This window comes from Salmo trutta, chromosome 28 (assembly GCF_901001165.1).
Source record: "Salmo trutta chromosome 28, fSalTru1.1, whole genome shotgun sequence".
NCBI lineage: Eukaryota > Metazoa > Chordata > Actinopteri > Salmoniformes > Salmonidae > Salmo > Salmo trutta.
Window position 1 is genome coordinate 20,875,585 of NC_042984.1, and position 27,245 is coordinate 20,902,829.

General features: G+C 45.0%; 1 protein-coding gene across 1 annotated transcript in view; it reads right to left on the reverse strand.

Annotated features, from left to right (window-relative positions):
* Positions 1-12,232: 12,232 nt before the first annotated feature.
* The window catches only part of LOC115165771 (calmodulin-binding transcription activator 1-like), an 83,957-nt gene continuing 68,944 nt past the window's right edge, over positions 12,233-27,245 (reverse strand). Inside the window, exon 4 of the mRNA XM_029719125.1 lies at positions 12,233-12,378. Within this exon, the coding sequence (XP_029574985.1) occupies positions 12,292-12,378 (87 nt within the window). The 3' untranslated portion in view covers positions 12,233-12,291. The remainder of the gene's footprint in view (positions 12,379-27,245) is intronic.

Here is a 27,245-nt window from a genome sequence, read left to right on the forward strand (position 1 = left end):
TAGTTGTTGCAAAAGCAGCAGCTACTCTTCCTGGGGTCCACGCAAAACATGAAACATAATACAGAATGACATAATATAGAACATCAATAGACAAGAACAGCTCAAGGACAGAACTACATACATTTTTAAAAGGCACATGTAGCCTACACATCAATGCATACACACAAACTATCTAGGCCAAATGGATGAGTGTTGGTGTGGTGGGGTGTAGGGGATGATGAAGGTTGGTGTGGTTGGGTGTAGGGGATGGATGAGCGGTGGTGTAGGGGATGGAGGAGGGTTGATGGGGTATAGGGGATGAAGGAGGGTTGGTGGGGTGTAGGGGATGAAGGGTGGTATGGTGGGATGGATGAGGGGTGGTGTAGGGATGGAGGAGGGTTGGTGGGGTGTAGGGGATGAAGGGTGGTATGGTGGGATGGATGAGGGGTGGTGTAGGGATGGAGGAGGGTTGGTGGGGTGTAGGGGATGAAGGGTGGTATGGTGGGGTGTAGGGGATGAAGGAGGGTTGGTGGGGTGTAGGGGATGAAGGGTGGTATGGTGGGATGGATGAGGGGTGGTGTAGGGATGGAGGAGGGTTGGTGGGGTGTAGGGGATGAAGGGTGGTATGGTGGGGTGTAGGGGATGAAGGAGGGTTGGTGGGGTGTAGGGGATGAAGGGTGGTATGGTGGGATGGATGAGGGGTGGTGTAGGGGATGAAGGAGGGTTGGTGGGATGTAGGGGATGGATGACAGTTGGTGTGGTGTAGGAGATGGATGAGTATTAGTGTGGTGCGGTGCAGAGGATGATGAGGGTCGGTATGGTTGGGTGAAGGGGATGGATGAGGGGTGGTGTGTTGTAGGTGATGGATGAGAGTTCGTGGGGTGTATGGGGATGGATGACAGATGGTGTGGTGGGTGTAGGTGATGGATAGAGGTGGTGTGGTAGGGTGTAGGTGATGGATTGAGGTGGTGTGGTAGGGTGTAGGTGATGGATAGAGGTGGTGTGGTAGGGTGTAGGTGATGGATTGAGGTGGTGTGGTAGGGTGTAGGTGATGGATAGAGGTGGTGTGGTAGGGTGTAGGTGATGGATTGAGGTGGTGTGGTAGGGTGTAGGGGATGGATAGAGGTGGTGTGGTAGGGTGTAGGTGATGGATTGAGGTGGTGTGGTAGGGTGTAGGTGATGGATAGAGGTGGTGTGGTAGGGTGTAGGGGATGGATAGAGGTGGTGTGGGAGGGTGTAGGGGATGGATAGATGTGGTGTGGTAGGGTGTAGGTGATGGATAGGGGTGGTGTGGTAGGGTGTAGGTGATGGATAGAGGTGGTGTGGTAGGGTGTAGGTGATGGATAGGGGTGGTGTGGTAGGGTGTAGGTGATGGATAGAGGTGGTGTGGTAGGGTGTAGGTGATGGATAGAGGTGGTGTGGTAGGGTGTAGGTGATGGATAGGGGTGGTGTGGTAGGGTGTAGGGGATGGATAGGGGTGGTGTGGTAGGGTGTAGGTAATGGATAGAGGTGGTGTGGTAGGGTGTAGGTGATGGATAGGGGTGGTGTGGTAGGGTGTAGGGGATGGATAGGGGTGGTGTGGTAAGGTGTAGGGGGTGGATAGAGGTGGTGTGGTAGGGTGTAGGGGATGGATAGGGGTGGTGTGGTAGGGTGTAGGTGATGGATAGGGGTGGTGTGGTAGGGTGTAGGGGATGGATAGAGGTGGTGTGGTAGGGTGTAGGTGATGGATAGGGGTGGTGTGGTAAGGTGTAGGTGATGGATAGGACTGGTGTGGTAGGGTGTAGGGGATGGATAGAGGTGGTGTGGTAGGGTGTAGGTGATGGATAGGGGTGGTGTGGTAGGGTGTAGGTGATGGATTGAGGTGGTGTGGTAGGGTGTAGGTGATGGATAGAGGTGGTGTGGTAGGGTGTAGGTGATGGATAGAGGTGGTGTGGTAGGGTGTAGGGGATGGATAGAGGTGGTGTGGTAGGGTGTAGGTGATGGATAGGGGTGGTGTGGTAGGGTGTAGGTGATGGTTAGAGGTGGTGTGGTAGGGTGTAGGTGATGGATAGAGGTGGTGTGGTAGGGTGTAGGTGATGGATAGGGGTGGTGTGGTAGGGTGTAGGGGATGGATAGGGGTGGTATGGTAGGGTGTAGGGGGTGGATAGAGGTGGTGTGGTAGGGTGTAGGTAATGGATAGGGGTGGTGTGGTAGGGTGTAGGTGATGGATAGGGGTGGTGTGGTGGGTGTAGGTGATGGATAGAGGTGGTGTGGTAGGGTGTAGGGGATGGATAGAGGTGGTGTGGTAGGGTGTAGGTGATGGATAGGGGTGGTGTGGTAGGGTGTAGGGGATGGATAGGGGTGGTGTGGTAGGGTGTAGGGGGTGGATAGAGGTGGTGTGGTAGGGTGTAGGGGATGGATAGAGGTGGTGTGGTAGGGTGTAGGTGATGGATAGGGGTGGTGTGGTAGGGTGTAGGTGATGGATAGAGGTGGTGTGGTAGGGTGTAGGGGGTGGATAGAGGTGGTGTGGTAGGGTGTAGGGGATGGATAGAGGTGGTGTGGTAGGGTGTAGGTGATGGATAGGGGTGGTGTGGTAGGGTGTAGGGGATGGATAGGGGTGGTGTGGTAGGGTGTAGGGGGTGGATAGAGGTGGTGTGGTAGGGTGTAGGGGATGGATAGGGGTGGTGTGGTAGGGTGTAGGTGATGGTGATGGATAGGGGTGGTGTGGTAGGGTGTAGGGGATGGATAGAGGTGGTGTGGTAGGGTGTAGGGGATGGATAGAGGTGGTGTGGTAGGGTGTAGGGGATGGATAGGGGTGGTGTGGTAGGGTGTAGGGGATGGATAGAGGTGGTGTGGTAGGGTGTAGGGGATGGATAGAGGTGGTGTGGTAGGGTGTAGGTGATGGATAGGGGTGGTGTGGTAGGGTGTAGGTGATGGATAGGACTGGTGTGGTAGGGTGTAGGTGATGGATAGGGGTGGTGTGGTAGGGTGTAGGTGATGGATAGGGGTGGTGTGGTAGGGTGTAGGGGCTGGATAGGGGTGGTGGGGTAGGGTCTAGGGATGATGAGGAATGGTGTGGTAGGGTGTAGTGGATGGATGAGGGGTGGTGTGGTGGGGTGGGGTGTTGTGAATGGATGACAGATGGCGTGGTGGGGTGTAGGTGATGGATGAGAGTTGGTGGGGTGGGGTGTATGGGGATGGATGAGGGGTGGTGTGGTGGGTGTAGGGGACGGATGAGGGGTGGTGTGGTGGGGTGTTGTGGATGGATGACAGATGGTGTGGTGGGGTGTAGGTGATGGATGAGAGTTGGTGGGGTGGGGTGTATGGGCATGGATGAGGGGTGGTGTGGTGGGTGTAGGGGGTGGATGAGGGGTGGTGTGGTGGGGTGTAGGTGATGGATGAGAGTTGGTGGGGTGGGGTGTATGGGACGGATGAGGGGTGGTGTGGTGGGGTGTAGGGGACGGATGAGGGGTGGTGTGGTGGGTGTATGGGGATGGATGAGGGGTGGTGTGGTGGGTGTATGGGGATGGATGAGGGGTGGTGTGGTGGGTGTAGGGGATGGATGAGGGGTGGTGTGGTGGGTGTAGGGGGTGGATGAGGGGTGGTGTGGTAGGGTGTAGGGGATGGATGAGAGTTGGTGTGTTGTAGGGGACGGATGAGGGGTGCTTTTATTTCCATTCATCATTCAATGCAGGAGGTCGTGTACAGTTAGTCGCTCGGCTCCCAGGGATCTGTAAAACACTCTCCCTGATGCCTGGCTGTCAGCAGTAGTGAAGCCAGAGGAAAGAAAACACACACGCACAGACACGCGCACACAGGCACACTCATACACACACACCCACACACACACCCACATATAAACCATCCCTCCTCAGCAACAGACCAATCAATCCAACACCAGATTTTTCACTTTATATTCAAGGTTAGTAGAAAACTGCTACTTTACAACAACAGCCTCATTGACAAAACAGCGATTGAACACTGATGTCATTCTTTCAACAGATATCATGTAAAACAAATCCCACACTGACGTTATTTGTGATGACAATGTTTCATTCCTGTTATACTATTCATACTGATGGTATCTTATGACTAGCCTGTATTCCTTCCTGTTACTCTCTCCTCTCTAAGATGTGTGTAGATGACTCAGATGCTCAGCACCTGTCCAGCCTTAACAAGACAGACACCTAGAGCCTCTCTACCGGAGGTAAACAGCATGATCCAGTCGATCTGTCAGCTTGCTTCCTTCTCCTCCTCTTCCTCCTCCTCACACATAACATGTGTTTCTCCCATCAAAGAGGCTCACTCCCCAGGACATACTGCAGGTGGCTAACAGCATGCTCCAGCTTTACCAGGCTTCAACCCGCCTCTCCCCTCATCTCCCCACCTCAGACACATGTACACACCAACAGGCCTCCTTCCCACCCCCTCCTCCTTCCCTGCCCAGGGAGCCCTCCCACTCCACTCTAATTAGGGGCGAGCTGATTGGCGATGCCCCTTGCTCCAGCAAGAAGCCACCCCTTCTTCATCCATGCCAACCTTTCGGCCCTCCCTCCACTTTGGATCTTCCACCTCCAGACCTGGCACTCTATCTGAGCAACACCATGGCAGAGTCAAGGGTAAGGCCTGGGGCGGTGTGTGACTGTAATAACACACACAACAAAGCACTTCTTACACACATGCTCTCCCATGATCCTTTGTGATTAATATGCAGGTCAGTAGATCTGCTGGGACAGACGGGGGACATTTGTCCGTGGTTTAATTAGTTGCAGCTCTAGCAAATATTCAGTCAGTAATTATGGTCAGGATTTTCCTGACCTTTCTCCTGTTTGGCTTTTATCCGACCATGTATTATGCAGGGTCTTTGTTGCGTAGCCTACATTATGCTGCTCAGCTGAGCTCTGCTGTACCTCTGTATCTCTCACAGCTTATCTGCTGCACATACAGTCTCATATAAAAAAACCTCGCTTTACAGGATGGCCAAACGGCGATGGCCTATTTTCTATTATTTGCCTTCGATTTTTTCGCTTCTGAAATGACAGAGTTCCGCTATGAAACGGCGGGGCCAAGCCTCACACAGTCTGAGCAGCTTGTCCAGAAGGCAGCCATCCATATTTATAAGCATGTCATTCTGTTTGCTTTCATAAGATTCAATTTTGGACGTACAGTAGGAAGACCAACATTCTAACATGTGAATAGCCTGCCAATGTCTCCCCCCAACCCCCACCTCGACACCGCCACCAGGCTGAATACTGAAGTCAGGAAAATAATATTATTAAAAGAAAATATTTTCCCTCCAAGGTGTTCTTTCATGTTAAAAGGGATATGGGGGGGGGTTAGAAATAGAAAGAGAGCAAAACGTACGGAGGTGAAAAGGAGGGGTGAGAAGAGGAGGATGGTAGTGTAGAAGGCAAAAGTGTGTCTGAATGTGACATGCAGAGGGTCTCTCACAGCGGCATTCTAACTAGGTTATTAGAGGATTAATTACTGGGTTAACAGTGAGTGTCAAAGCAGGGCCTGGCTGTGTGTTTAAAACCCCACAACCACTAACTCAACCTCTCAACAGACACACTTCTCAAAATAATATACACACACAGGAGCAGAGAGACACTGACTGTTCAAATCTGGCTATACAAGAGAAGCGTCAGACAAGTTCTCATACTCTGAGCATATTAAATCCGGGCTAAGCTGTGCCATTCTGCAAACATAGGATCATAGACCACACAACTAGGCCTGCACACAAAGAATACACACTACAACTACACACAATGACAGGAGCAGGGTTATACATGCTCTGACTGTCTACAACACACGACACACACACACACACACACACACACACACACACACACACACACACACACACACAACACACACAAACGACACACGACACACACACACACACACACACACACACACACACACACACACATACTACTAACACATACTATTAACACACACGTGGTATAAGAGCAGAGGCAGTGCTGTAGGGATTTGAGCTGCCAGGGCCCCTGTGGGGGAAGCTACGGCTTCCTGTTTGCAAGCCTTTCTTTAGTGAAAATGCTTAAAACGGGCCAAACGAGAGCAGTGCTTATCCAGCAAAATTGCTGCTAGATGGAGCAGAAAGTGCACAAATGTTCTATGACACCCCAGTAATGAGGTTTTATATTGACCCAGCCACGGTGAGTGGAAAGGGCCACTGCTCCTCTCCTCTTCCCCCCTAGCTGCTCCAGCCTTTCTTCCCTCTCTCCTTTCCCTCCATTTATTCTGGGTGCTTTCAGTCAGTCACTATCTGGTGGAGCTGCCTGGCCGGCCGGCCTCAGCCATGCAGGTGGAAGAGCACAACACACATCACTCAAACCTCTGCATCAACTATTCATAAAGCTCCATTATATTGTTGGTCTGAATAAAGGGCTTAAGGAAATAAAAACGGTCGTTGTTGTTGTCGCAGGGTGCTGTCAGTATACTGTACATAAATCACAGGTATAATGGGACTTTTTTAGGTTGTTTGAAAGATTGACATATCATCAAGCTCAGTTGTTTACGGTAAAGCTTGTTATATTCAGAAAAACTATAAGTCTGATTAGAGAATACAACGCTGAACAATCTAAGCATTAGTTCTAATAAAGTGCTTAAACAGTCATTTCCGGTTTCACATGACGTTTATTGCTTTTGTGTAGTCTGTATCCACATATAGAAGTTTTCAAATTGATTTAAACAAGGCGATAGGAACTGAACAGAGTAGTACCATTATTGTTGGCAAACACAGGTGTGAGCGTTGTGCTGTGACTGCTTTGATAACAGTGCATGTTTCCTCTTTGATCAGATTATCCCTGAAGACATCTCTCTCCCAGAATGCCAAGTGCCTGAGGCTGTGGGTCGTGAGGCTCCGTGAGGCTCCATGATGCATAGCTCCATATCCCTATGCTGCTACTCTTAAAGGTCAGGCTTCTCTGGCTGGATGTGTGTGTGTGTGTGTGTGTGTATGTGTGTGTGTGTGTGTGTGTGTGTGTGTGTGTGTGTGTGTGTGTGTGTGTGTGTGTGTGTGTGTGTGTGTGTGTGTGTGTGTGTATGTGTATGTGTGTGTGTGTGTGTGTGTGTGTGTGTGTGTGTGTGTGTGTGTGTGTGTGTGTGTGTGTGTGTGTGTGGGAGCCAGGAGGAGAGGGGTTCGGGGGATAGATAGACACTGATCTCACTGTGATCTTTGAACAGTTATTTCATTCATAGGTTTGGTGTTCTGTCTAGCACCTCACAACGCCCCTCTCCCCTCTCTGAACACTGACATTCAGACCTGAAAAAAAAAACAGGATTTTGACCCATCCATCATGTATTCATTAGATGTGTCCCTGGTTCTCTGGACCCTGACACAGATATATAGTGCTGGATGCTGCCTGCTGGAGCTGTGCCTGTCATGGTAACCAAGGCTCTCTCCCTCCCCTTTCCTCTCCTCTGCTCCGCTCTGCCACCCAGGCTGGGTTGGATCTCTCATTAGCAATATTTTTGTATGTCCGTCAGGGTAGCATGCGCCAAGCTATTTTAAGTAAATGCATCAACCACCAGTGAGATTTTGCAAAGTCTGCAGTCTTCTGATAAATGAAAAATGTATGCATGGATGGGGATCATTTCTGTATTACACCAATGGTTATTATTATCTTACAGGGCTACTACACATATCATTTCTAGAGGGTCATTCTTTTTTCATAATTACCCTTCTGAACATTTTAACATCTTAAGTGAGGATTTTGTCAAACTTATTATACTCTAAAAATACATTTAACCTTCCTATCTACACGTTTCTCACATTTTATCCGAGATGCCAAGAATCGGTCACTGCTTTCAGACAAACATAACATACAGTAAGCCTCAAAGGTTGCCCATAATGCATTAAGGCTGTTTTCTTTTTGACAGACAGAATGTGACCTTTAAATGATTTTTGTTATGAGCGAAACAGAACAGGAAAATGTATGGGAATCAGCGGGACAGGAGGGATTTACGCCCACCAGATTGATCCTTCCGCGTCATTTTCATCTTGATCAGAGATGCTCCCGGCAATGCACTTCTGCCCCATCACCTTCTGTTTGTTACACGCAACCATGTCTTACTAATGGAGACATCGTGAAGATAAAGATTCTCCCATCCACATGTACAACATATGCTGTGTCACCGTGAACAGGTCTCGCTTGTAAAATACATGTAATCTCAACGAGAACCACCTGTATAAAAAAAAGGTTCAACTGACGAACTAAGACCCACGACAACACAGTGGTTGAGACATAGCGTATGGTGTCTTACTAGACACCATCAATATGAGGAAATGAGAGGAACGTTCCTTTCAGACAAGCATGTTGGTCCATCACACAATAAAAACAAACACATTAATCATCTGAACAACACTGATAGATCATTAATTATTTTTCCTTACTGTTGTCGTCACACATTGTTGAATCCATTCACGGGTAGCCAGAGCAGTTTGACAGAACTTTATAAGGCACTTTCAGTTACGTACACTGCCATATCTTGATGAGCAGGAATTTCACATTGAGTCTCTGCAATAAAAATACTATTTTCTTTAGGAAAATTCAGCAAACATTCAAAAGAATTGGACTCTTTTCTCCAGTTTCTATGCTCACGGTTGGGATCGTTCGAGCTGAAAATGCCAAAGGCTCTACAAGAGAACAATGATAACAAATCTAGCAGATGTACCAAATGAAAAATGGCACTTCTCCCTTACAAGCAGATACATCAGTGTTTATTAAATCAATGGCAGACGGAGGAATCTGAAGGTAAAATAATGAACCACTTATAAATGATCTTTGCTTCACTGGGCCTTACCTGATCGGGGGCTGCTAGGGGACCACCAATGCGAGTTATATTAGGAGAGGTCTATTAATCCTAGCCTCTCATAGCTGACTATTAAATGGGAGAGTCCTCTGTGACTTGCTAGGCACATCCTTTTTAATTTTCCTATGCTAAAAAAAAGAAGTCAAGCCACACGGCTCTCATTGATTGGGTGTGAATGTTTCTGTTTCCCTGTACTGTATATCTCTCCTTGTGCAGCCTGAGCTTTCCCTGCTGGTGTTGTGGGAGCTATGCTAGGTCTAGGCAGCCCTGCTACCCCCCCCCCCCCCACATCCATGGCAACAAGGCCGCTCTGCTCTGCTCTCTCAACAGCAATGTGCTTTTAATTGAGTGACATCTAATCAGGCGGTGAAATACAGCGGTGGAGTTAACAAAACAGGTCAACGAGGAACAGGCAGCGCCAGCTGCACCAAACGCTGTAACAGGACAGCTAGGCAGATAAGTCAAGATACCGAGGTGGAGAATCAGTCTGGTGGTTTTAATGAACCAAAATCACGGGGTCGGAGAGATTTCTGTGTGAGATCCTGGGGTGAATGTGTGATTGGATAGGAGTGGAGTATCAGAAGAGACAGGCTTTGGGAGGAGGAATGTGAGGATGTGACTGAGGGGTCTCACCAGCTCCATCTTAACACATTAAACAGGCTCTTCGCAAAGGAGGAATAGTTCATTACAGAACATAGCGGGCCATGTTTAGGGTTTAGGCTTTTTTTTAATCAAATGTCAAATCTGTGGACTGGGGGGAAACCATCAAGTTTCCAAACATAAATCACAGTGAACAGTCAGGACTGTGATTGTAGAGGTAGTGACATGCAGTACATAGATAAAGGAGTGAAGGCAGACGTAAGACTAAAATCTCCATCGTGTTCTTGGTTGGGATCATTTGAATTCATGGCCTTTCTGAGTACGCTAACCATAATCCCCTGCTCTCTCTCTCGCTTCATCCACCTGATACGGCAAACACGGTTCCCTTCATTCCTCACATCTCACTCAGTCTCTGTCTCTCTCTCTCTCTCGTCTCTCTCTCGTCTCTCTCTCCTCTCTCTCTCTCTCGTCTCTCTCTCTCCTCTCTCTCTCTCGTCTCTCTCTCTCCTCTCTCTCTCTCGTCTCTCTCTCGTCTCTCGTCTCACTCTCGACTCTCTCTCTCGTCTCTCTCTCCTCTCTCTCTCTCTCTCTCCTCTCTCGTCTCTCTCTCTCTCTCTCATCTCTCTCTCTCCTCTCTCTCTCTCTCGTCTCTCTCTCTCGTCTCTCTCTCTCTCTCTCCTCTCTCTCTCTCGTCTCTCTCTCTCTCAACAAACACATTTAGGAGATGTACTATGTGTCCCTCTGCGTGTGAGAAACAACAGGCTCGACCTTTTTGCATAGTGTCATTCAGCGCAGCTGAAATAAATGAGATTTTAAATGCCGCTCCTCGCCAGCTTGACGCGCAGATACAACGGGCAGATTGGATCTCATAGAGGACGTTGTTTTTGATACACCCCCCCAAGTCACAAATAATTGCCAATGAACTTTTGGCCTTTCGTCCAGCAGAGCAGGATGAGTCTCTCTGATGAGTGTGCTTCCTCTTAAGGCCTCGAACCAGAGGGGTGTTGCCCTGGGAACAGTAGCCTACTGCGCTAGCTTCCTACTTAGGGGAAGAAGAGAAAAGAAAAGGGGTCTCTTGTTAAAGTCACTCTAACAAATGTCCCTGTGAAAACTGCTGTATAAATACAACTGAAGAGAAGAGATTTAGCTGTGTTTGTATTTGTTGTAATGTATGCGAGATGCCGAGTGGGCTGGGCTCTAATTGGAAGCCCCTGACAGCATGTGAATGTTACAGTCTGCAGCTCTAGTAGTGTAGGTAGCATTGGCTTATAATGCCCCAATTTCCTCTTTGGTGGGGCTAACTGTGGTGCTATCTGTTTGTTATTGCTCGAGATAAATTTCATTTCAATATTGGTGCCAGCAATAGCACCCCCCCCCCCCCCTCTCCTCCAGCTGAAGGGTTGGAAGTTGACAGGCAGGGGAAGACAGCTAATCAAAAAATCTGCCAAACAATTGCGGGTCAGAGCCAAAGATGTTCTCTATCGCTCACAATTTCCTTTATGCAGAGCAGGCACCGACGTGACTGACTGTGTGTGTATGTGTGTGCAAGCACTCGTGTGTGTGTGTGACAGACAGTCTGTGTGTGTGTTTGTCTGATTCTCTGTGTGTGTGAGTGTGCGAATCTGTGTGTGCATTTGTACAAACCTGTGTGTATGTCTGTGTGCATGCCTGTGTGTGTTTGTGGCGGGGCCACAGATAGGACCCAGTCACCCTTGCGACCCCCAGCCACACTCCACTTGTCTGAGGATAAGAGCAGTAGCATTAGAGAGGTCCGACCGCATCACCCTGAACCAGCCAATACGAGGAGGGGCAGACAGGACACTTGTTAACAAATGCAGCGTGATCCCTGTCCTGTCATCACAAACCGTGTGTGTGTGTGTGTATGGGTAAGTGGGTGAGTGAGTATGTGTCTCTGTGACTATGATAATGCCTGCGCCCACTGCTTTACACCAGGGTGGAGACTCATTGCTTGTTTTTAGGGGGACTGGGAAGGAGAAGATAAAAAAGGAATGCCTGTGTGCCATGCGGCCTGCTGTTCTAGACAGAGCCAGCAGCCAGGCCCTATCCTCCTCATAGTGTTTCTGTCCACGTCCTTCTCTGTTAGCTATTACTGCGTGCAGACGAGGGGTGATGTTTACTCTGCTGAGACAAGCAAGTCTACTGCTCTGGGTGGCAACCTTGTGACTCCCCTCTTCTCTCCTGCCGCCAGCTCGCCTCATGTCTAACCCTGGTCCTCACACAGGCAGCCAGGAGGCAGGGAGGGGAAATGTTTTTCATATTAACCCGATTGGTGCGTGTCCTTCAAGAATCATTCAGTCAGAATTTGTAAAAGGCGATACCTAACATATGGAAAACAACGGATCCACTCAGTTACTTAATAGAATAATATTTAATTATCTTTGTCTCCCGCTCTCTCCTTCTTTCTCTTACACAAATACACATATGCACACACAGGGAGGAGGGAAAGGGGAATGGGAATCGTTGGTAATAAGAAAAAAGCTAACATTGTCAATGAAAACATGACTAATTAGATATTCTATTAAATTAAAATGAAAAATAAAACAATAAGACACACATAATAAGAAGCAAAGACATGAGCAAACAAATTGCTATGTATTTGCAGAAATGTTATGGGTTACGGACAGAGGAGGTCATTGAGAATGCAATAAATAATGAAAAGGACACATATAAATTAATATAAAAATGCAGTCATTTCTAAATTGAGAACATATCATGATAATCAGAAGGGACAAAGGTATAAAGAAGATGAAATAGCAAGACATCTGGAAATGACATCTGGAAATTATATGATGATGAGAAAAAGGCCAAATTTTGAAAATAATAAAATGTATCAAATAAAAAATGAAATGATTACCAAGATTATGCAGGAGTTCAGGGTTCAGAGGTCAAGTTCAATATAAACAGGAAGGAGGAAAACCAATATGACGGATGGATGTCTGCCTGCATGGAAGGATGTCTCTGGAAGAAATAAAGCAAGGTGAGGTAAGTACACTTCACTGTTAAGTGGTGTTGAAGCCCTACACCTACTTGACAATATGTAGCACTCAAATATTAATGGAACACAATACAGTAATAAGCACTGGAACACTGCAGCATAGTACTTCACACTACTTCATAGTACTTCATAGTACTGTAGTAGTAACCCATTGCTGCAATCAAATGACAAACTCACCCTAGCGGCCTCATGGGTGGAATGTTATTCATATTTTTCATAATTTAATAATTAATAAACATTATACAAATTTAAAAAAATTAAAATCTGGTGTTTCTATGTCAAATGGTTTTGTTATATTTCAGTCTTCTGTGATGTACAGGACCAGTCAAAAGTTTGGACACACCTACTCATTCAATTTTTTTTTTTACTATTTTCTACATTGTAGAATAATAGTGAAGACATCAAAACTATGAAATAACACATATGGAATCATGTAGTCACCAAAAAAGTGTTTAACAAATCAAAATATATTTTATATTTGAGATTCTTCAAAGTAGCCACCCTTTGCCTTGATGACAGCTTTGCACACTCTTGGCATTCTCTCAACCAGCTTCATGAGGTACAGTAGTCACCTGGAATGCATTTCAATTAACAGGTGTGCCAGGTTAAAAGTACATTTGTGGAATTTCTTTCCTTCTTAATGAGTTTGAGCAAATCAGTTGTGTTGTGACAAGGTAGGGGTGGTATACAGAGGATAGCCCTATTTGGTAAAAGACCAAGTCCATATTATGACAAGAACAGCTCAAATAAGCAAAGAGAAACGAAAATCCATCATTACTTTAAGACATGAAGGTCAGTCAATTTTGAAAATGTCAAGAACTGAACGTTTCTTCAAGTGCAGTTGCAAAAACCATCAAGCGCCATGATGAAACTGGCTCTCATGAGGACCACCACAGGAAAGGAAGATCCAGAGTTACCTCTGCTGCAGAGGATAAGTTAATTAGTTCATTAGTTACCAGCCTCAGAAATCGGCAATTAACTGCACCTCAGATTGCTGCCTAAATAAATGCTTCACAGAGTTCAAGTAACAGACACATCTCAACATCAACTGTTCAGAGGAGACTGTGTGAATCAGGCCTTCATGGTCTAATTGCTGCAAAGAAACCACTACTAAAGGACACCAATAATAAGAAGAGACTTGCTTGGTTCAAGAAACACGAGCAATGGACATTAGAATGGTGGAAATCTGTTCCTTGGTCTGATGAGTCCAAATTAGAAATGTTTGGTTCCAACCACCGTGTCTTTGTGAGATGCAGAGTAGGTGAATGGATAATCTTCGCATGTGTGGTTCCCACTGTGAAGCATGGAGGAGGTGGTGTGATGTGTGGGGGTGCTTTGCTGGTGACACTGTCTGTGATTTATTTAGAATTCAAGGCACACTTAACCAGCATGGCTTCTATAGCATTCTGCAGCGATACACCATCCCATCTGGTTTGCGCTTAGTGGGACTATCATTTGTTTTTCAATAGGACAATGACCCAAAACACACCTTCAGGCTGTGTAAGGGCTATTTGATCAAGAAGGAGAGTGATGGAGTGCTGCATCAGATGAACTGGCCTCTACAATCACCCGACCTCAACCCAATTGAGATGATTTGGGATGAGTTGGACCGCAGAGTGAAGGAAAATCAGACAACAAGTGCTCAACATATGTGGAAACTCCTTCAAGACTGTTGGAAAAGCAATACAGGTGACTACCTCATGAAGCTGGTTGAGAGAATGCCAAGAGTGTGCAAAGCTGTCATCATGGCAAAGGGTGGCTTCTTTGAAGAATCTAAAATCTAAAATATATTTTGATGTATTTGACACTTTTTTGGTTACTACATGATTCCATATGTGTTATTTCATAGTTTTGATGTCTTCACTACTATTCTACAATGTAGAAAATAGTAAAAATAAAGAAAAACCCTTGAATGAGTAGGTGTGTCCAAACTTTTGACTGGTACTGTATATAAAGCGTAATATGTGACTTGTTTCAGGAAACAAGGTGTATGTCTTGCGTCACTACTTCATAGGAGAGGCATTTGAACATAAACTTTTTTTTTATCAAAAATATTTTTGGGGCAGAAATGCCTTCTGGAACATGTGAACTTTCATGTGCCTTAATAACAAACATGTATGCCATCTGCAAATACAAATACATTTGTTAAATTACGAGCCTAGTTGGTTTAGCCACGGAAAAAGCCAGGAACCTTCCCACTAGCCATGATTGGCTGAGATAATGGATGGGCTGGACATGCCAAGAGATGAGTTTGGATTGGTCTGCCTTGTACCTCGCTTCTGTCTATATCATGAGCCGGTCAGTATGTGTAGGTAATCCTTTCTAACGTGGCTTTTTTTTTTAAAGATATCACGTAGTAGAACTGTAAAAATGTCGATCTCCACTTTCTGGAGGACAAAGTTTTGAAATCTGTGGAATGCCCATTGGAATTAGAGTATGATAGCTAAGGAGATGGGGAAAATTTGTGCATTTTATTGTAAATATGCAGAGGGAGTCGAAAAGAGAACACACAGAAGGCTGTTGTAAGGGCATCCATGGCATCCGTGACAGAGAGTGAGAAGATTCCATTCATGTATACGGGTAAGATTGTCTAGCTAGCTAAATTTACAGATATTATACACATTTTGTCAGAAAGTCGTTTTCATTTCCAGTTAAAGTGTACTGTTAGCTAGCTAGCTAACGTTAGCTGGTTGGCTCGCTAGCTAACATTACAAGTATGATTTGTGTAGTAATATTATTCTTACCTCATATTATTTGCATTGCTAGTTATAGTCTAATGTTAGCTAGCTAACATTGAACCTGGTTGGTTAGCTACCTGCAGATTCATGCAGAAGAGTAACGTTATGATTTGGGATTGTGGTTCATTGTTTACCTAGCTAGCATGACTAAACAAAATACTCCACTATGCAAGTAACTATTTCACTAAACCTTAAAATTGGCTCGCCATTAAATTGTAAATAATAATTTTGTTGTGAGTTTATTTTCCTGTAATAATGAAGACAAATTAGCTAAAGTGAAGGCGTTGTCAGCTATATGATATGGTCATTATTTGAAATGGCTAGCCAGCTAACTTAACATTAGCTAGCTAGCTAACAAGCTAGAAACTAATCAAATCATTGTTTAGAAAGTATTTTTTGCTAGATTGATACTAAATTCATTTATAAACGGGTGGGTTTATTTGTGTTAAAATACACTACTTATGCAATTTTTTACCATCATGCAGCCTGTAGTTTTGTGTTTATACTTGTTCATAACGACAACGACAAGTTTGATGTCGGACGACAATAGAATGTACCTGATGTCATTGCGACAACTGTCGATAGATATAGTATAAACCAGCCTTTAGTCTTAAAATCTTTGGTTGTTTAGTACATGGACTCACGTGAATCCTTAACGAGATGGGTGGGGCTAAGGCTTAAGAGGATGTGAACGATGCTGAATGGGTGTAGACAAAGAAGATGTCTCCAGCAGGTTTACCAAAACATTTAAGGGCCATTTTCTCAAAAGTGAGGTTACAAGTTTATCAACTTTCAAAGCAGAATTACTTCTCCATTGCTCCTCAACTGTACTGTAGGCTATACCATTTTCTACTTTTATCCAATGTAAAAAAAACAATTCAAATTTTGCTACATGCTCGGCCTCTGACCGCAAGGGTAGCGCGTACGGCCCAGTACATCACTGGGGATAAGCTGTCTGCCATCCAGGACCTCTACACCAGGCGGTGTCAGAGGGCCCTAAAAATTGTCAAAGGCCCCAGCCACCCCAGTCATAGACTGTTCTCTCTACTACCGCATGGCAAGCGGTACCGGAGTGCCAAGTCTAGGACAAAAAGGCTTCTCAACAGTTTTTACCCACAAGCCATAAGACTCCTGAACAGGTAATCAAATGGCTACCCGGACTATTTGCATTTTGTGCCCCCCCCCCAACCCCTCTTTTTATGCTGCTGCTACTCTCTGTTTATCATATATGCATAGTCACTTTAACTATACATTCATGTACTAACCGGACTATCTGCATTGTGTCCCGCCACCCACCACCCGCCAACCCCTATTTTATGCTACTGCTACTCTCTGTTCATCATATATGCAAAGTCACTTTAACCATATCTACATGTACATACTACCTCAATCAGCCTGACTAACCGGTGTCTGTATGTAGCCTCGCTACTTTTATAGCCTTGCTACTGTATATAGCCTGTCTTTTTACTGTTGTTTTATTTCTTTACCTACCTATTGTTCACCTAATACATTTTTTGCACTATTGGTTAGAGCCTGTAAGTAAGCATTTCACTGTAAGGTGTAACTGTAAGGTGTAACCAGGTGTAACCTGTTGTATTCGGCGCCCGTGACAAATAAACTTTGATTTGATTTGAAGACCGAATTGAGCAGGTTGGTCAGAAACAAAAGCAGGTCGGATGCAAACAAAAAACGTAATACATTTCAACTCTAAATCTGACATGGAACAGGTGTCTTTTTTAACGCCCATAACCACGTGTGTGTACTTTTGTTTCAAAGAAGACTTGTTTAAGACTACCAAGAAACACTCTGTGTGACCCTGATTTAGCTCACTGCAGTAAAAGGCTCAAGATAAAGAAATACAAGTCTGTTCCACTAAGTGACAGTGGTGGGCTACTTTGGTGGTCACTGAATCTCAGCCATTTAGTTCACCCCCCATAAAAATCAGACAGGATCTTTAAATCCTCCCATAACAGAGGCTAGACTATACATTACGCTTTCGGTCATCTTCAACACCTCTCAGGAAATTGGGAAGACTTAGCAGGACACCAGAGTGCTATACTGTAGATTGTTAAAACAGCTACATTCACTCTCTAGTCTCTCTCTCACACATACAGTACATTGTGTACACACCTTAACTCAGACACATAAGTAAGTGTGCACTGCACAAATTCATGTAAGCTAGTTTGTGAAACAACAAAGTAAATATACAAAAACTGAAACCAATTATCAGGCACCAAGACAAAAGAACAAGGCATGTTGACTTCACTATCTACTGTATATCCAGTCTGTGTATCTATACTTTTAACAAACATTACATCTAAGCCCCTTGTGTCCTTGATTAGTTATTTTGCCTCAGATACACACATATGCAGAATGTCCCCTCTCCATAATCCATGTTTAGTCACAGCACTGCCTCCAACACTCAATCTTAAAACCTCTTGAGACTCTCATCCCGTTAGCGGGATCATTTTCCAGCGAAAAACTCCTAGCGACATTAGCATAACGAAATTCAATATTTTTTTTTTCAAATATAGGACTGTCTCATATCGTTTTATAGATACACCTCTCTTGAATCGACCCTCGTTGTCCGATTTCAAAAAGGTTTTACAGGAAAAGCACAATATTAGATTATGTTAGAGGAGTACATGGTAAAAGTAGCATCATATGAATTTTCCGACCAAGCACATGCATCACATATAACCAAAAAACAGCTAAATGCAGCACTAACCTTTTACAAACTTCATCAGATGACACACCTAGGACATCATGTTACACACAGCATGCAATCTTTTGTTCAATAAAGGTCATATTTCTATATAAAAACAGCATTTTACATCGGCACCTGACATTGACTAACTATTTTCCCATAAAATGCGTCCCGGGAAACAGTGCTACAATTTTATAAATTACTATTCGAAAACTTTTTTTTTTTTTATATTGTCAATCTAAGATTTATAGATGAATATCTCTTGAAAACACCCGTCATAACAGATTTTAAATTAACTTTACAGGGTAATCACACTTTGAGATAAAAGGGGATGCGATACTCAGAAAATGAGCTAGAAAGCCTAGCTCGTCGCCATCTTGGAACAATCGCACATCACATCTGATCTTGTATAATATTGCCAATAATCCCTCACCTTTAGTTGTCTTCATCAGAAAGCACTTCCAGGAATCCCAGGTCCACGACAAATGTATTTTCGGTCGAAAAAGTCCATCCTTTATGTTCCATTAGCTTGCTGTTGTTAGCGCGTCCTAAGGCTGTAACCAAATGTTGATCCGTGCGCGGCACTTGGCTAACGAAAAATGACTTTTTTCCCTCCGTTAGGTTCGTTCAAACATGTCAAACGTTGTATAACATTAATCTTCAGGGCCTGTTTCAACAAGAGAGCCAATAAGATTCGAGTGGGACGATTTCATTGTGTTTCAAAACGTTTCCAAAGGTGGGGGCAGACACGGCCACCGACGTCACAATGCTGATGGCCCTCCTACTGTGACCAATTGCCACATCGTCTCCTACACTGAGTTTCGACAGTAGAAGCCTCAAAACACTTTGTAAAGACTGGGGACATCTAGTGGATGCACTGGAAAGTGCTCAATTATCATTTTTTCACGTTGTGAATTACAGGGAAGGCTGTGAAGTCGAGTCCACAATTCAGAATCCCACTTCCTGGTTCAATCGGTCTCGGGGTTTTGACTGCCATACGAGTTCTGTTATACTCACAGACACCATTCAAACAGTTTTAGAAACTTTAGGGTGTTTTCTATCCATATAAAATAAGTATATGCATGTCCTAGCTTCTGAGTTTGATTAGTAGGCCGTTGAAAATGGGAACGAATTTTTTCCAAAATGCGCTGTGGCGCCCCCAGTGGTAGGATATACGCAAGAGGTTTTAACACACTCTAACTTCACAACAACCCTAATGTTTGAAAACTTAACGCCACAACACTGAACCACTTTAACACTAACCTTACTGCTAATAACTTGATAAAACACAACCCTAAACAGCCTTAATGCTGTAATTTCACAACACCAAACTCACTAACAGCACTCCCGCCTGCCTCAGTTCATTGTGGAGCTGGGAAGGAAGCAGCACGAGGTAGTGCAGAGCAGAAGGGAGATCTCACGGGTATTAGCAGCTAATTGCCATCAACGAAACAAGCTGCACTTTCTGGAAGGAAAAACAATCTATATTAATTCCTCCTATTCTCCCCCGTAGAATACACGCCACAACTTCTTGGGCACACAAGATAAATGCTTATACTGTAATTACGACTAATTGTACAAATAATTGCAACGTTTTCGTGCCACCTAAACCCCGACTCAAACAAAAGCAATCTATGGCTCTTGGCTGTGGAACAGAGAGGGCCCTGGCTGGTAGAATATGAAGGATTCAATTCTTTTCACATCTCTCTCTCGCTCTCTCTGTTCTTTATAGGAAACACGACTGGGCAGAGAATTCATCTGCTTCACGGAAATAAATCTAAAAATCCAAAAATTGACAAAGGGACGGTAAGGGAAGGGAGGTAAGAGGGAAGGCTGACAAGGAGTCATGGATGTTCCCAAAGGAGACATGCTCTTAAAATGGGGCTCATCTCTACAACCAAAACATTTGAAGGCCCCGGGAGCTTAACGCTCCAGGATGGCATCTTTGAGATCATATCCAAGTCCCCCTTTTTAAAGGAGAAAACACAAACAACAAACACAACATCACCTGTACGTCCAGATAGCCTTCTGCTGCAGGTTTTACAGCCTAATCCCTTTCATTTTGGGTCAGGATGACATTAGTGCTTTCTCACCGCTCCGGTGGTCAAAGCACACTTCAAAGATGTGATTCTCTCACCGACGGAGGGGCGAGGGAGAGGGCAGGAGGGAGACCAAGGAAATCCTCAGTCTATTACAGACAAGCCAATCATCAAAGAGAAATTACTGTACACTTCACTGGGATATGCTAATTCCAAATGAGATGAAAGTCATCAAAAGATAAGCACTGAGATATTTTGCATCTACAAATTGAAAATGTCTTGCTTTCAAATATAGTTGTTTTTTTCCGCTAACTTAGGTCCAATCTGGGGTTGCATTGGTGTTGGGGCAATTTGTAATGATTTGGCAAACAGTATGGGAATGTCACATCATATTAATGGTATAGCATTATATTATTGCCTAGCCCTAGACTTAACAGAGAGTACACATCAAGTGTACACATCAAGACAGTCTTTTACACTCCAATCTGACTAGCATGGATATCACTTGTCATTCATCATGGTTTCATTTGTTTCCGGCATAGATTATTTTGTGAGGAAGCCAGAACAGAGTTAGTTTAAACAATAGAGACACATGGAGACAATGACCCTATCCTCAGGGAGCCCCAGACTAAGGGGATAGTCAATACTTCTGTGCTACAGACACGTCAAAACGGCTGGGTCAGCTCCAGCACGCATTCCTCTCACCCTGGTTACCCTCTGAATGCTCCTTTCCAATCTTTTTTCTAAAGAGGAGAGCAATCACTCCAGCCAGTACAGCCCTGAGGTGTGAACTGTGTTTATGAGTTTTGCCCTTATGCTTGACATTTGATATGGAAGGCCATGGGCTTATGCTCCAGTCAAGAGGGATGAACAGTAGACAATGTCGATATTTTCCCCAACATGCAGAGTAGGCATACACACTCATAACAGAACAAGTGTATCAGCAAATGAAAGTAGAGGACCAGAGGGGTTGGGTGGAATAAATAGCTTGCTACAACAAATGACCTGACACCACAAATGCATGACACACAAACAAGCTGCAAAGATATGCCAAGGGCTTAGGTTTCTTTAGTAAATACAATAGAGTTTGACCATAAAAGAAATGCATGGATGTTTGAGAATGAGGGGAGACACAAGGCAGTCATCGTCACCATTGAAAGTAGTAGGTAGGCTAGTGTTCATAACCATCAAGGCACTTTGATCATCACAGCCTCATCGAGGGCTACAGACGTAATAGTTTTGTGTCCGTCACTCCTCCTCCAGGGACAGTTTATGTACCGGTACACCACTGGAGGTCAAGTCAGAGGATTCAAGGTTCTTCAGTAGAAAACCGTCTCACCTACACGCCATTTGATGTGTTTCCCCACCCCATCTTCTCCCCCCACCCCATCTTCTCCCCCCACCCGATGTCTCCCCCATTTCCCTCAGAATATGATGGGACTTATCATAAAAGCGCAGCGTGGAGATATTGTCAAGACCGCTTTCAAGTAATCCTGATTAAAAGCTTGACTTTTATTCTCTCAAGAGCACTCTCTCTCCCTGCCCTCTACCATGGCCCACAAGGGTGCCATTCCAGTGCTGTTGGACTCCATCCATTCACCACGCACCCCATCTGGGTGTAATATTACATATCAGGTGCTGGGCTGGCCCCTGTTGTGTTGTCCTGCCTGTATAGATAACTGGCTCAGCCCAGGCAGCACACCAACACCACAGATATTACTGTAGGTTAGAGATGACAAATCGGAAAAGAAGAGGAAGTGTTTTAGGTCATGGATTTTGAAAAACTACTATCTAAAAGCACTAGTTTTAAAACAGACATGAATACTTACTGATGTAGCCATGCGAAATATGAAAGTATATTTACATCTAGATGACAAAAAAGTACTTGAGTAATGATTTGAGTAAGACCTTAAACTATGTGCCAGTAAGTGGAGCCTGACACAGCTGTGTGCCTGTATGTAGGATACTTCATCGTGGACTGGGAGGATTATTTGTCCATTTTTATTTGTCCTTTATTACACAAGCACTTCCTTGCATTATTCATCACTATTCATCATTATTCATCGTGAAACAGAATCCAACACCATGTTTTAATCACACACAGATTGACAAAGCTGAAAGGACAGGCAAGCAGAGACTCTCCTCTCCCCTCAGTGAGTCTTTGTTCAGTGTCACCAATGTTAAAACATCAACAGATTAAAACACTTTCTGTGCAAATGTTGTTCCTAATTTCAATGGAAAAGAGGGAAGCTTACATACTTTATGTAAATGGATAAAGAAATGAACCTTTAATAAATGGACAGTATGCGTAACATAACAGAACAGTGGCAGATTGCTGTTTGTGACTGTGTGTGGTGGACTGACTCTCTCAGCAGGGGGCTGTGTGTGTCATCAATCCTCTGTGTTCCCTCTCTTTTCTGTCCCTCTCTACTCTGTGTTCCCTCTCTTTTCTGTCCCTCTCTACTCTGTGTTCCCGCTCTTTTCTGTCCCTCTCTACTCTGTGTTCCCTCTCTTTTCTGTCCCTCTCTACTCTGTGTTCCCTCTCTTTTCTGTCCCTCTCTACTCTGTGTTCCCGCTCTTTTCTGTCCCTCTCTACTCTGTGTTCCCTCTCTTTTCTGTCCCTCTCTACTCTGTGTTCCCTCTCTTTTCTGTCCCTCTCTACTCTGTGTTCCCTCTCTTTTCTGTCCCTCTCTACTCTGTGTTCCCTCTCTTTTCTGTCCCTCTCTACTCTGTGTTCCCTCTCTTTTCTGTCCCTCTCTACTCTGTGTTCCCTCTCTTTTCTGTCCCTCTCTACTCTGTGTTCCCGCTCTTTTCTGTCCCTCTCTACTCTGTGTTCCCTCTCTTTTCTGTCCCTCTCTACTCTGTGTTCCCTCTCTTTTCTAGGGTATTGTAACCAGGAGAGGAAGGGGATGGAGAAGGCAGAGAGCAGAGAGGAAAGAGAGGAACCCCTATCCCCTGACAGAGACAGACCCCAGACAGTGGTGATGGTGTTCCTGCTATCTTCCTGTACTGAAGCTGTCACTCGTAGCGTCAGGGCTGGGAGGCAGGCAGGCAATTTTAGCGCTGTGCAGAGGAATCGATACCCCATCACAGCACGTTCGCGGGCAGCACACCGCCCTGAAGAGGCTGCAGCGCAATTTACAGCATATTGTTTTTGGCCCCTGATGCAAACAGGCCACCGCCGCCCAGAGCAATAGAAGGAACATGGAGGAGCAGGACTAAGTCAAGGTGTGTCATTGTCATATCTGCCTTATCACTGGACAACATGGAGGAGACAAGGAGGAACATTCATATGAAACACATCAGACCTCGTCCTCAGACTAGGGGAGCGCTTACAAACGCTGCACGATGCATCAATTTGTCTGAAGCTAAATCTTTGAGGCTAACTTGTTTTACTTTCTTATTTGCTGACTATTGTACATGAGCCAATGTAAAGGTAGGAATCAGAGAGAGGAGAGAGCAAAACATCAGCCCAGGTGTTCAAGATGCACACTACAGGAGCTGTACAACAACACATGCAACAGATGATTCATTTGGTGGGAAAAAAGCAGCAGCTATGAGTACGTGTATGCTGCTGTTCACTCACCGGTATGCCAACAAGTGCCTTGCATACACCTGCAATCATTACCATCACACAGCGGGACAGACACTCTGAAACAGACACACTGTGCACAGTAGGCACTATGGATTAGGATAGAGCAGCAGCTCCAATAGGATTCACACTAAACAAACACCAAGTAGCCTACACAACAAATAGTCTGGTACACATACCTTCATAGATACTGACTCTGTCGAAATGACAACGCTGATACAGTAAATAACAGTGATGTGAATAGGCATGTGTGAGATGAAGAATGCGATCTGGTTTAATCGATAGCAACAGCCTCTTATGGTGACACGCTTCAACAATCATTACTGTTATGCAGATCCTCTCTTGCTTGAGACACATTGTGTTCTTGATATTCTATAGGCCTGCCTACAGAACTCTAGGGAGATCTAGGCTACAGTAAGCAACGCCTCTCGTGTTCATACAGTGAATACTGTGTGTACCTTACCTGTTTTTCTGTTTCTGTGTTTGGCATTGGTCTGAAAGCAAGCCCACAGGGTTTTCAAGTACCTTTTCAATCTAGGTATATGATGGGGGTTTATGTGGTGGGGGTCCGGCCAGTGTGCTTGTTGTGTTCAATCACTAATCTTATCCAGGAGGCATTGTGGGAAACAGCGCTATTATAGGTAAAAATGAAAGAAAAATCATTGCTGTTTGATTGATGGAACTATTCCCCTGGGCGATAAGCCACTATTTCATTTTCAACAACTGCAACTGACACAATCCTCTGTAGTTAGGCTGGTTACTATACTGTAGGTAAATCTCTTTAAAATGATACTTTTATACACTAGAAAATCAACAGCCGTAACACAGTCAAGGGCACTTAATGCCTGTCTGTCTGGGTGGGTGGTTGCAGACAGACTAACTACCTCTAACGTCAGTGTTGTGGCTTCTCTTTAATAATGCAGTTGTTGTGACGAGACAAGACTAGAGGAGAAGGCCTGTATTGGGATACAGCTGAATAGCTAGTCTTTAGACTGGATTGATAGTGATTGGCCAAGGAAGTCAAACAGAGCTGGAAGTGGCCTATTATTTGGCTGTGTTTTTAACAGCTGGAGCAGGAACGTCATTACGAGGAGAGCTATGGTGGTGGCAGAGCAGGAAGCATGAGGAGGAAAGCAGACATTAGGGTGTCTGGGACACCTAACCCACCACAGACATTAAACTAGAGTTAAGGGCTTTCTGAACAACAAGTGCATTGTTTGGCTGCTAGGCTATGCCTTAAACTAGTTCAATTAGATTATTTATCTACACATAATCATATAACTCAGTGAATTTCCCCAGATAAGGTCCAGCAAATAAATTATTACACACGCAGTTAATGTGTACTGCACAAATAATTGCTTTGCTTCTCAGTTTTGTTTCATACAAGTCTCAAACCATTGAGCATTTAGGGACCAGCACAAAAACACTAATTTGATTTAAATCTACTTTACCACCCAGTATATTCAGTTGTCAGTGCTACAGTCAGTACATCCCTCCTCAACCTCATCTACTCTGCTCAGAACAAGACATCCATCTCCCATCTCACCCAATAAGTCATGCAATAAGGATGTGTACGTCCTGGTGGGAAGGCAGAGGGGCCATGGCGCTGCATCCTGACATTTTCATTTGGAGATAGATAGATATCCATCTGTAATGCCTTGACAGGAGGTGTCAGTCCTGAATATGATTAGTAATCAATAGATGATGTACGTAGTGCTGGAATAGGGTGGAGGGGGCAAGGACGGCCATGTGTGTTTGCATCTCAAATGGCACCCTATTCCCTTAATAGTGCAGTACTTTTGACAAGGACCCACAGGTGCACTATAAAAGGAATAGGGTGCCATTTGGGATGCAGCCTATTTCTCCCACCCCCTCATCACCATTCCAGAGAACATCCCTCATTGGGATGCAGCCTCTCTTCATCACCATTCCAGACAACATATCTCATTGGGATGCAGCCTCTCTTCATCACCATTCCAGAGAACATCCCTCATTGGGATGCAGCCTCTCTTCATCACCATTCCAGAGAACATATCTCATTGGGATGCAGCCTCTCTTCATCACCATTCCAGACAACATATCTCATTGGGATGCAGCCTCTCTTCATCACCATTCCAGACAACATATCTCATTGGGATGCAGCCTCTCTTCATCACCATTCCAGACAACATATCTCATTGGGATGCAGCCTCTCTTCATCACCATTCCAGACAACATATCTCATTGGGATGCAGCCTCTCTTCATCACCATTCCAGAGAACATATCTCATTGGGATGCAGCCTCTCTTCATCACCATTCCAGAGAACATATCTCATTGGGATGCAGCCTCTCTTCATCACCATTCCAGACAACATATCTCATTGGGATGCAGCCTCTCTTCATCACCACTCCAGACAACATATCTCATTGGGATGCAGCCTCTCTTCATCACCATTCCAGACAACATATCTCATTGGGATGCAACCTCTCTTCATCACCATTCCAGAGAACATATCTCATTGGGATGCAGCCTCTCTTCATCACCATTCCAGAGAACATATCTCATTGGGATGCAGCCTCTCTTCATCACCATTCCAGACAACATATCTCATTGGGATGCAGCCTCTCTTCATCACCACTCCAGACAACATATCTCATTGGGATGCAGCCTCTCTTCATCACCATTCCAGACAACATATCTCATTGGGATGCAACCTCTCTTCATCACCATTCCAGAGAACATATCTCATTGGGATGCAGCCTCTCTTCATCACCATTCCAGAGAACATATCTCATTGGGATGCAGCCTCTCTTCATCACCATTCCAGACAACATATCTCATTGGGATGCAGCCTCTCTTCATCACCACTCCAGACAACATATCTCATTGGGATGCAGCCTCTCTTCATCACCATTCCAGACAACATATCTCATTGGGATGCAGCCTCTCTTCATCACCATTCCAGAGAACATATCTCATTGGGATGCAGCCTCTCTTCATCACCATTCCAGAGAACATATCTCATTGGGATGCAGCCTCTCTTCATCACCATTCCAGAGAACATCCCTCATTGGGATGCAGCCTCTCTTCATCACCATTCCAGATAACATAGCATTACTAGCGCTTTCCACAAGGAAATCAGTGTGCATATGAGGCACATAAATGTGAATTTTCATCATATTTCACATGCAGGGAATATTAATCAGCAGCTACATCCCCTACCGACCAGAACTCATCCATATTCCTGTCTGGCTTAATGCTCGGAGAGCCAGTGGCGATTAAACAGGATCGATATGCAGAATTGGTGAAAACACGGCCAGAACAACAGCAGGACACAAAGGCAAAGAGCAGGAGAAGAGAAGTGGAGAGCAGAGAGAGGGGAGAAGTGGAGAGAGGGCAGAGCAGAGAAGAGAAGTAGAGAGAGGGCAGAGCAGAGAAGAGAAGTGGAGAGAGGGCAGAGCAGAGAAGAGAAGGGGAGAGCAGAGAGAGGGGAGAAGTGGAGAGAGGGCAGAGTAGAGAAGAGAATGGGAGAGCAGAGAGGGGGGAGAAGTGGAGAGAGGGCAGAGTAGAGAAGAGAAGGGGAGAGCAGAGAGAGGGTAGAAGTGGAGAGAGGGCAGAGCAGAGAAGAGAAGGGGAGAGCAGAGAGAGGGTAGAAGTGGAGAGAGGGCAGAGCAGAGAAGAGAAGGGGAGAGCAGAGAGGGGAAAGAAGTGGAGAGAGGGCAGAGCAGAGAAGAGAATGGGAGAGCAGAGAGGGGGGAGAAGTGGAGAGAGGG